Raw genomic sequence first — 12081 nt, forward strand, 5'->3', positions numbered from 1 at the left:
GAACAAAACTAACTTTATAGTCTTCCTTTATTGACCTTTGTTTTAGTGATGCTACTTCTTCATTTAATGTGACAAGGTGAGTAGGATTTAAGGGGTTTAAGAGCCAAAATATTTTGAACCCAGTATTGACTATATAAATCATGTGGTAAAATAAAGTATTATTTATTTGCCCAATATTTGTATGCTTGCATTGTAGCACATTATGTTCGTGTCCAAACATGTTTATTAAGCCTTATCAATGCTTAGGATTGTCTGCCATTAATTTTTAAAAATACATAAACAGAATTTCCTCTATCCTCCTCCACCCTAATGGAGAGCCTACTCACCTCATACCTCCCCACCCAACATGCACGTGCCAAACCAGAGTTTCAGCGTTGCATTCAACTATAGAAATAGTTACTGATTGCTTTGGGCAAATAATAGGATTCATGAAAATCCTGGGAAAAAGTTGAGTGGAAAAATGTAATAACTAAGAAATAAAGAAAATTTGAGATAAATGTAAATGTGTATTTTAACTCTTTTTAAAGCTTGGCATTCTCAATTTAAATGTGAAAACATAAAAGCATAAAGAGTATAGTAAGTTATGCATGTACTCTGAATTTTCTTAAGGGATCAATCATTTCTTGAGCTAACTCTTGAGATACTGATACAAAGCAGTTGAATTAAATATTCATTCAAATATCTTCCACTTACTCGAAATAGATAACTCATTCAATACTTTTACAACCAACTTCTGGGTTGTCAGTTTTGGGTATTTATACTTGTTTCCTTTCATTCTCTCTTCTGTACTTTTAGAGGAAATACAAATTTATCTGTCCTTTCTTTAGTATATTTAGTTTAAGTTGTTATTTTGTGTATGTGTGTCAGTTTTATAAATACACACTTGTACAGCATTTGTGTTTAAGAGTTTGCCCTTGACCATTGAGAGTAAAGAAGAAAAATGACTGGGCTGAAAGCAAGGTAAATTATGACCATCAGGACACATGCAAGACAAACCTTGAAAAATAGACTTTCCTTTTTAATAACATAAAACAACAGAGAGGAAAGTGAAGTGTATGCTCCATTTCACAAATGGGCATTTAGTGACTTTTGCACAGATTATAAATGGCATGTCAGAATTGCAAGTTACTTGCTTTAAGCTTGGTACTGATGTCTTTAAAATTTCACCTACTAATGAGGGAAATTAAAGCATGAAAACTTAAGTGTGTACCTTCTGTGCACTTCACATAAAAAAAGGAACTCGGCTCTTGCATTAGTTTTCTAGGGTTGCCATAACAAAGTACCACAAATTGGGGGCCATATAAAACCAGAAATTTATTGTGTCACAGTTCTGGAGGCTGGGAGTCCAAATCAGGGTATTGGGCTTGTTAATTCCCTGTGAGGGCTCTAAGAGAGAATCTGTACCGTAGCTCTCTCCTAGCTTCTGTTTGTTGTAGGGTTTCCAACTGGTTCATTGGGTTCGAACCCCTGCTGTAAAATTTGCATCTCTGACAAGTTCCCAGCCTATGCTAATAAGTCCACGCTACAGTTTAATAGGATCCCCAGGTGATTCTTATGTATTACAGAAGAATCTTGTTAAAATGTAGATTCTAATTCAGTATATCTGGGATAGAATCCTTAGCATTGGTGGACACTTTTTAGAAATGCAGATTTCTCAGGTTCAAACCAGAATGAACCGATTCAAAGCCTTGGTTTGTTGTTGTTGTTAGGTGCCGTCAAGTCGATTCTGACCCATAGCAACCCCGTGTTGCCGAGTGGAACTTCACCATAAGGTTTCCTTGTCTGTAATCTTTATAGGAGCAGGTCACCAGGCCTTTCTACTGAGGTGCCACTTGATGGGTTTGAACCACTAACCTTTCAGTTAGCAGCTGAGCACTTAACCGTTGAGACACCCGGGTAACTCCAGGCAATCCTTGGCTTGTAGCTGTAGTGTCCCATGCTGTCCTTCCTCTAATTCCCCTGTCTCTGTATCTTCTCTTTTATAAGGGTACCAGACATTTAGGATCAGGACCCGCCCTATTCCAGTATATAGCGCCCTAGTGGAGCAGTGGTTAAGAGTTCAGGCTGCTAACGCAAAGGTCAGCAGTTTGAATCCATCATCTGCTCCTTGAAAACCCTATGAAGCAGTTTTACTCTGTCCTGTAGGGTCACTATGAGTCAGAATGGACTTTATGGCACACAACAACAGCAACACTCCAGTATGACACCATGTTAACCTAACTAATAAGATCTTCAAAGACTTTCTTTCCCAACAAGGCAATGGTCACAGGCTTAGGACTTGAGCATATCTTTTTGGTGGACACAATTTAGTCCATAACAGCTCTTTAATTAAAATGTACTTGTGTTTAAAATAATGCAGTGAAGCTTAAAAGTGCAAATTATCACAGGATGTGAAGTCTTAGATTTAGCTTAATTCCTTTTTTTATATGAAGTATACAGTAACTTTCTTTAGCACCTCCCATTAAAGGTGCATGTTCAAATAATCACCAAGTGAGACCCTGAACCTTATATAAACTAATTTTCTACTGAGACAGCAGTATGCTCTGCCCATGATAAGACTGTTGAAGAATGACCAACATCCCAAAACAATTAATATATTTATGTATTATTATTATTATAGTTGATACAGACTGAAGTGTAGATTGATATGGATTCTTTATATTGTTAGAATTAAGAAATTAGACTTGTCAATTAAAATGTATTCCATGAGTTGCCATATTATCATCCTGTGGGCCAGTTAAGCTCAAAATGTGAAAAAGATTAAACAGCATCAAATGACTGCCTTCTATATTTTAAGAGAAAATGTGTTTAAAATAAGTGGACCTTAAAAATGCTAACCATATTCCAGCTGGTTCAGCTGTACTTTTAAAATATTTATTTATTTTTTTAGCAAACACTGTACCTCTCTAACAGCTGTTATTTAGGTGATCCTGCATCAGAATGTATCTTACACTAAGTTCCAGGAATATCAATTGAGATGTTTCAACAAATGGATGCAGCTCTGGAAGTGCTCACGCATCTATACTAAGAAATTTGGAAGACAGCTACCTGGCCAACCAACAGGAAGAGATCCATATTTATGCCTATTCCCAAGAAAGGTAATCCAACCAAATGTGGAAATTATCGAACAATATCATTAATATCACACTCAAATAAAATTTTGCTGAAGATTATTCAAAAGCGGCTGCAGCAGAATTTCGACAGAGAACTGCTAGAAATTCAGGCCGGATTCAGAAGAGGACGTGGAATCAGAGATATCATTGCTAACGTCGTATGGATCCTGGCTGAAATCAGAGAATACTAGAAAGATGTTTACCTGTGTTTTATTGACTATGCAAAGGCATTCAACTGTGTGGATCATAACAAATGATGGATAGCATTGCTAAGAATGGGAATTCCAGAACACTTAATTGTGCTCGTGAAGAACCTGTACATAAATCAAGAGGCAGTTGTCCGAACAGAACAAGGGGATACTGCGTGGTTTAAAGTCAGTAAAGGTGTGTATCCTTTCACCATCCGAGAATCTGAACTATGTGAAGAAGAACATGACATCAGGATTGGAGGAAGGCTCATTAACAACCTGTGATATGCAGATGATACAACCTTGATGAAAGCAAAGAGAACTTGAAGCACTTACTGATGAAGATCAAAGACTATAGCCTTCAGTATGGATTACACCTCAACATAAATAAAGCAAAAATCCTCACAGCTGGACCAATTAGCAACATCACGATAAACGGAGAAAAAGGTTGAAGTTGTCAAGGATTTCATTTTACTTGGATTCACAGTCAGTGCCCATGGAAGTAGCAGTCAAGCAATCCAACGACGTATTGCATTGGACAAATCTGTTGCCTGACTCACACTATGGTATTTTCAGTTGCCTCATATGCATACAAGAGCTGGACAGTGAATAAGGAAAATCGAAGAAGAGTTGATGCCTTTGAATTATGGTGTTGGTGAAGAATAATTGAATATACCATGGACTGCCTGAGGAACAAACAAATCTGTCTTGGAAGAAGTACAGCCAGAATGCTCCTTAGAAGCGAAAATGGCGAGAGTTCGTCTCACATACCTTGGACATGTTATTAGGAGGGACCAGTCCCTGCAGGGCATCATGCTTGGTAAAGTTTAGAGGGTTCGTGAAAGAGGAAGACCCTCAATGAGATGGATTGACACAGTGGCTGCAGCGACAGCCTCAAGCATAGCAATGATTATGAGAATGGCTCAGGACTGGGCAGTGTTTTGGACTGTTGTATGTAGGGTCGCCCTGAGTTGAAACCGTGACTCTAAGGCACCTAATAACACCACCAAGTTCAATGAGTCGCCTCTGAGATATAGTCATAGATTACATTCTGTTTGGGATTTTTAGTTCCGTTGAAGGGAGAGTTCTCCTTGTTTGCTTCTCTCCCTCACATTTCTCTGCCTTAATGTAAAAGCCCTCAATCCATTCTTCACAACAATTGTATGAGTTTAGAATTAACATTACTCTTTTCATAGATGGATCAACTAAGACCTAGAGAATATTAATGACTATACCAAGATTGCACAGCTAATAAGTGATAGGGGTAGTTTATGTATTTAAGTCTTTTGTGTCCAATTTAAATTTTATTTCTGTAATACCATACAAAGTCCATTGTAGTGACCCTATAGGACAGAGTAGAACTGCCCCACAGGGTTTCCAAGGAGCGGCTTGTGGATTCAGACGGCTGACCTTTTGGTTAGCAGCCAAATTCTTAACCACTAAGCCACCAGGGCATGCAACAGAGTATATAAGAAGATTCTTGTAAATAGTTAAGCCATGAGCTGTGTAGTTTTAGCAAAATCACTTTTTAATCTTTTCTAAAAACTCCCATGAGATTATTTCTAAAAAAAAAAAATTGTGAAAGTCATATTTTAAATGTAATTAATTTAAATGTTGGATGGATGGATGGGTGGGTGGGTAGATGGATGGATGGATGCATGATTGGATAGGTAGTTAGATGGATGGCTAGTTGGGCCATTCAGTGTATGTGCAATTGCCACATCTTTCAATATGCCTTGGGCCACTAAAGAACAAACTATGGCTGCATATAAATCTTGGATAGCTTATTTTAACAGAATATTAGGCAAATGATCCTCAACTCTGGCTATACGTAAGAATCTCTGGGGGGCTTTCCAAAAATACTGACTGATTTCTCTGGGGTCTTGTCCGGACATAATTTTTTTTCCTTTTTAATAATACCACATGATTGAAATACACAGCTAGTATTAAAAATGCCGTTTGTCCACTGATAGAGCATAATAAGGTTCAGCTGACGATAATGACTGACTATAGAAAACACATTTGGTAGTTTGAGAACTAAGGTCCCTGGGTGGCACAAATGGTTACGCACTCAACTACTAGCTGAAAGGTTGGTGGTTCAAACCTACCCAGAGGCACCTCGGAAGAGAGGCCTGGCGATCTGCTGCTGTAAAGATTACAGCCAAGGAAACATTATGGAGCAGTTCTAGTCTGTACACAGGGAGTCCACTCCATGGTAGCTAACAATAGTCTTAAGAACTAACACATAGGAAGTTTTAGATTCATTTTTACATTTATTTAACAAATTGCCTAAAGCTGAAGATACATTTTTAAATGATCATTCAAGAAAATATTATCTGATTAGAAAAGCAAAAATTTAATGTACAGATGATTAAAAAGAACATATTCACTAGAATATTATGTGCAATGTTTTTTCAGTGGATTATTATGAGCCAGTGTTTTCAGACTTTTGGAAAAATTGATGTTTTTATGAAGTTTATATATTGTTACATTTACTTGGTTGGGCTTCTGTGTGTATTTATACAATTCTTAACACATATAAAAATATAATTGTAAAAAATTATTTTAAAAATTCAGCTTTATTGTGGATTCTTTCAAAGGATATTTAATCTTTTAGAAACAATAATTAATTACTCTTATCCCACTTTACAAAGATTTAGGATTCCCATACAGTCTTCACAGCATTAGAATCTGTAGTGTTTTCATTTGATAATATGAGTATAGGGTATGTTTGATCTTTACACACCAGGGACTCAACAGCAAAAGAATCTGCTAAAGTCACCCCTTGAGGCAAAAAGCTTGATGGGTTCTTATTAAAAACAAACAGGGAACAAAAGTTCACACTGTTATGGGTAGTCCATCAATGCTGTATCAGGAGTTGAGTAATGAGTAACTGAGGATAAAATTTGAGTATGGAATCCTATCCTTTTTTTGTTCCTTTCACAGTAGTTCCTCTTTCTCAGGGTACTTAAAACTTACAACCTTTGTTTATTATTTTTGGTATTTCATTGTCCCTACTCCTTAGCGGCTATTCCTTGGGTGGCGCACCCTCGTCTTCTCTCATGTTCTGTAAAATGTGTAGCCCTTTCATTTAATGTCAAGCTGTTCTTTGTACATACTTCCCTTCGAACTGTTCTTTGTACATATTTCCCTTTTGGTGTTTTCTCACCAGTGTTTTCTCTTCTGTTTTTGTTCTTTCTCTTGGCTGACTCCTCTGTTCCCCTCACTACAGCTCACATTGATGGATTCAAATGTCAGAACCAATACCTTTTGACCTTCCACTTTCTAAAAGTAATGAAATGAATTCCTAATGATGATTTCAGCATTCAGCCATTCATCTCTTTTCTCTTCTGTGAAAGAAGGAGCAAGAGTATACCTTAGCTGTTCTGAAGTCATATTTATGCAGTGTTGCTGGCTTTACAAATATGTATGTGCAGCCTGAAGCTGGAATTATAGACAAGTTTACCTACCACATTATCACAGTATAAGACAATATAAGGTATGATATTATGTCAACACTGTAAACAGATGAATTGTGCAATAAAAAATTTTGTCCCTTTTATACTGAGGAAGCATTTTTTTTTAACACACTGGCTGCATTTCAGCTGCTCCCTATGAAAAAGGAGCTAACGTGTTTCTCTGATGTTTGTTCTTATAAATTCATGCATAATCTGTCCAAGGTTCCAAATAAGATGTCTTTGGTCTAAAGGTTTGAATTATCCTTCCTTATTTTTATGAACGTTTTCTATATTTTGGATAGAGCTCTTGCAAAAGCTATGCAAGTCTCAACTATTTCAAAGCACCTCGGGGTTCTTAATATTTGGTATTCATGGCTTTCTGGTATATACAGCAGAATTGTACGAGGAACATTCCTCATCTCCTGTTGTAAAACAGCTTAAGGAGTGAATATTTTCCTCAGTAAAGGATTAAACAGATATCTACCAAAGATGGACTCTTATTTATAATGTAGAGAAGTCTAGGCAGTTTGTAAAGCTCTGTGAAACTTAATGCCTTAGATGCAACGTTTTTACAAATAAACTTCTTATTTACCAACTCCTGTATTGTCATAATCTGTTAAAGTAGTCTTTCTCCTGCTGTATGGAATGCTTCTGCATTGATAAATTACACCTCAGCCCTTGGTTTGCAAACATATCTAGGAAGCTTGTGTCTAAGTAGATAGTTAGGAGGAGAAAAATTTAAGTTGGAAATAATCACTGTTTCCAAGTTAAGAATTTTGAGTATTTCTAACACAGGAAAAAAGAAGACAGTATTCAAGCAATGTTAAAGTCAAGTAAACCAATGGTGTTTAATGATATATGCTTAATGATGTATTTTATATTTTTAATGACAAACCAGTTGGTATCTTTCATGAAAGCAACTTCAGCAAAGAATTTCTGTATGTGTATAATGTATTAATAAAAAATATATTATTCTGCAAAGAAATTAAGCTATAAAGCTGAGAAAAAATCGACATATTGGTTTAGTTAGAAGACTAGAGAATGTTAATCACTTTTTATAAGTCATATAATTTGTGGTGGTTTTTTCCTTCTGTTTCCCTAGTGTTTGTGAGAAGATAAAAAACAAATTTTTCTCAGTTTCAGTACATAAAACAAAAATCTTTTTGTTTAGAATTTTATGCAGTGGATACTTTGGATGGTTCTTTTTTATTTTTTTCTAATTCACATGTGTTTGTGGAAGTAACCATGTTAGTTAAGAAGGAAAAAACAATAAATCATCAATCCGTTTCCCTTTTTAGTTGATCTGGCACCATTGTTGACTTAACATTTTTTCTTTTCTTATTGTTGCTGAATAAAATGCCCTTGCACTACTGCCTATTGTATATGCTGAATGGAGGTATAATTATTTTCTATAAAGAAAAGCTTTAAGAAACCTGTTTTGTTCCTTTAAGTGTATGCTCAAGCTTTGGGCAGGGTTGGGGGGTTGTAGTAAGCTAAATCCTTTATTCAACATAGAATGAAATGAACCAATTTAATATAATTTTAGGTATTGTTGTTCTAATACTATAATAAAACAAAAAAAATTGTGGTCTTATATAATAAAGCAATAATGTCTATGTTAGTCTGGTCAAATTAGATGTAATCAAAATAGTCTGTTTTAGTCTAATTCTCCCTGTTAAGGCTACATTAATACACATTAACCAATAGAAAGAACTCTTGAGCCATTTGGGCCTCAAAAGTAGACATTCAATAAATATTTGATGAATTTATGAGTGAATAAGTGTATAAATAAATTTATTTCATGTAAAATAATAATATGCTGAGCACGTTAGTCTGGGTAAAATCTTTATTACTATTAAATTTTGCTTGTTAAAAGTTAAAAAATCAAACTAAAGTTGGACAAAATTATGGTCGTTATTTTAAATTAAAATAACAGTCAGAGACAATTTAAAATTTCCAAGATAATTTGTTCTTAAAATTGTTATTGTTATTTCCTAAAATGTAAGTTGTAATTGCTCTGTGCATTGTTTTGAGAAACATTTTGTCATATTCTGAGAGTAAGTTATAAGCTAATTGTTAGAAATGATTTGTATTTAATAATTTAGTGATCAGATGTGGGAGGTTAGAGAATTTTGTACCCATTTTTTAATACTCCTGATGAATGTGGTACAGTAGTTTTTGCACTAAATATGAAAGTGGAAAAGTCTTTCAAGTTTTCTCAGTATTGTTGCCATGTAATATTTTGTCTCTAGATTATAACAGCATTGGGTAAAGTTAGAATCTTGAAATTCTAGAATTTTAGGCTGGAGAGGATACTTAAGATTATCTAATCAAAACTCTTCATTAGTTTATAATTGAGGAAACTGAAACTCATAAATGCAGTGATTGTTCAAAATACTAACAAAATGTTTTCTAATTAAATAGGTAGTATTGATACAGTTTTAAGTATATTATACTTTGCTTTTTTAATTTGTCTTTTAGAAAATTTTCTGCAAAATTGCTGTTCTTTTTTAGGCTCCTATGGCCCCTTTTTCTCCTCCATAGAGCACTTATTTGAGTGTATTTTAATGATTGTGTCTGTCTCTCCTACATGAACGAAAATGTCTTTATGGCAGAGGGCTTCTTTTACTCTCTCTTATGTATTTTTGCAATTTTAATCTTGGTAAGTGTCACAGAGCAATCCCTCAAATATTTGGTGAATAAACATTAGTTCCATAGTAATCAGTGAAAATTTTTAAAAGATTCAAGTTAATAAATCAGCCGTCTATTTAAATGCATGATTAATAAAGATAAACATGTGTTTTATTTTTCTCCACGCAGTCTCCAGACGTCCACAACTATCCCGATATGGAAGCTGTTCCCCTGTTGCTAAATAATGTGAAAGGGGAGCCCCCAGAGGACTCGTTATCTGTAGATCACTTCCAAACACAAACTGAGCCAGTGGACTTGTCAATAAACAAAGCCAGGATATCCCCTACAGCCGTTTCATCCTCCCCAGTTTCCATGACAGCGTCTGCCTCCTCACCTTCTTCTACTTCAACCTCTTCATCGTCTTCTAGTCGTCCAGCCTCATCCCCAACTGTTATAACATCAGTATCTTCAGCATCATCTTCGTCAACAGTATTAACGCCAGGGCCCCTTGTTGCCTCTGCGTCTGGTGTAGGAGGCCAGCAGTTTTTGCACATTATCCATCCTGTACCACCTTCAAGCCCCATGAACTTACAGTCTAACAAACTGAGTCACGTTCACCGCATCCCTGTGGTGGTCCAGTCGGTGCCTGTTGTCTACACAGCTGTACGGTCACCTGGAAATGTGAACAACACTATTGTAGTGCCCCTTTTGGAGGATGGGAGAAGCCATGGCAAAGGTAAGAGACACAGGTGAAGTTTTGGTTTATTTCAGCACTAAAATTAATTATTAATTTTTTCAGTAAAAGGAGCCTACAGCATATGCAAACATAGTACATCCAAAAAAACTCTGTTCAGAATACCATGGAGGCATCAGCTGGTGAGCCACTGAGTGGGACACAGTTTAATAGGAGCTAACCCCATATTTATGTAGGTATATATTCAGTTTTACTTAGTTTGTAATTTTATTTTTTTAATATTTTTAATTTTTATTTATCAAGGCATTTAATGTCAGAATGTAAATATCTAAATTTGCAAAATAATGCTCACTTTCAGGTGTTCAGACAGGAAGGACAATTTATGGTTAGCACATTTGCTCATGAAACATAAATGCATAAATCCCTTATAGAAATTAATGATAATGAATTTAAAAAAAAATCAATATGTATCTTGTTTCATCTATTCAGAGCAGAACTTATTTGGATGACAATAGTATAACATGCCATGAAGTTGCAGTGCCTGGAATGCCTGATAATTCACTTTTGAGTAACTTGTATGTTATCATTAAAAGTTGGGTGTTTGACTATAGAAGTAACTTGGGTTCTTATCTTCTTATAAGTCTAAGTTATAATATTATTTTAAAAAAATAGGATGACTCAATATGATGGAGATATTTCAAAATGCAATTTTAATATTCCCTTCTAAGGCTTAGAAGTCAGGAAGATACTTTGCTATATAACTATTTCTAGTAATACCCAGTTAGTTAATTTGATAGTTATGTAGCTGATCATGAAGTTGTTTCTCTATGTGTAATTTCTAATTTTCCCCCCATTTTTCAGTAGAAGGAATTGTAATAGCATCATGTTGTAAATGCTTTCCCATTAATCTGAAAAAATAAGCTACCCTTCTATAGAAACGTAAAAGAAGCCCAGGTGACACAGTGGTTAAGTGCTCTACTGTGAACCGAAAGATTGGCAGTTCAAACCCACCAGCCACTGCACGGGAGAAAGATGTGGCAGTCTGCTTTTGTGAAGATTTACAGCCTTAAAAACCCTACAGGGCAGTTCTACTCTGTCCTGTAGGGTCACTTATGAATTGGAATCGACTCAACAACAGTGGGTTTGGTTCTGTTTTCCCCTATAGAAATGTAACATGCCCATAATAATCATTGACTTATTCCCTTTTAAACTGAATACACATGTATGTATTTTGCCTTCAGAACCTAGAAATGATGATGGATTCAGAATTTTTATTTTAATTACTTTTTGCTTTGAAACTATATTACCACTGAGACCCATAATTAAAATATGACTGATGAATACATAAAACACTGCCTTCTCATAAAATGCTAGTAAACATAGTTGTTTTGGTTATTGTATAAGGTAGGATTCAGTACTTAGAAATAACATTTCATTATGAACTCAGATACATTCTTACCATCGCCAGCTTAATTGTTTTATTTGCAAGGAGTTTCTTCATAGCACATGAAATAAATTTCACCTTCTCAGTTTCATTAAGTTAAAAGTCTCAACATTCACATCATACAGGAATTTTAGACTGCAAACTTGAGATGCAGACATTCACTGCTTACCTGACAACCTCTCTCCTTTGTACTGTTTGCTGCAGAGGCCAGGAACTAGTCCCCCACCCTCTTGTGAACAAGTAGAGGAAAAATAGGGACTGGTGTCCTTTTCATGGATTTTACTTGAGCTGAACCCTCTTTGATAGTGATAATCATTCTAATGGAAATGATCAAGTCTATTTGAATAATAATAACATAAAAAAGGGCCACATCAGATATTTATTTTCTTTTATAATTCACAGATTAAGTGTGTGAATTTTTTTTTCAATAACTTATGATTTTTTTTAATTTATTTTTATTGTACTTCAGGTGAAAGCTTACAGAACAAATAGTTTCTCATGAAACAGTACTACACATGTTGTTTTATGACATTGGTTAACAACCCCACAACAT

The 12081-nt window shown here is 35.2% G+C and overlaps 1 protein-coding gene across 7 annotated transcripts in view; it reads left to right on the plus strand.

The window, feature by feature from the left end:
• Nucleotides 1–12081, plus strand: part of KLF12 (KLF transcription factor 12) — a 527148-nt gene that overhangs the window by 327775 nt on the left and 187292 nt on the right. For all 7 annotated transcript variants that reach the window (XM_004371422.1, XM_023726731.1, XM_023726732.1 and 4 more), the window contains one exon: nucleotides 9580–10126. In XM_004371422.1, the coding sequence (XP_004371479.1) occupies nucleotides 9580–10126 (547 nt within the window). The remainder of the gene's footprint in view (nucleotides 1–9579; nucleotides 10127–12081) is intronic.

The sequence above is a fragment of the Trichechus manatus genome, unplaced genomic scaffold (assembly GCF_000243295.1).
Source record: "Trichechus manatus latirostris isolate Lorelei unplaced genomic scaffold, TriManLat1.0 scaffold00013, whole genome shotgun sequence".
In the NCBI taxonomy this organism is placed as follows: Eukaryota; Metazoa; Chordata; class Mammalia; order Sirenia; family Trichechidae; genus Trichechus; species Trichechus manatus.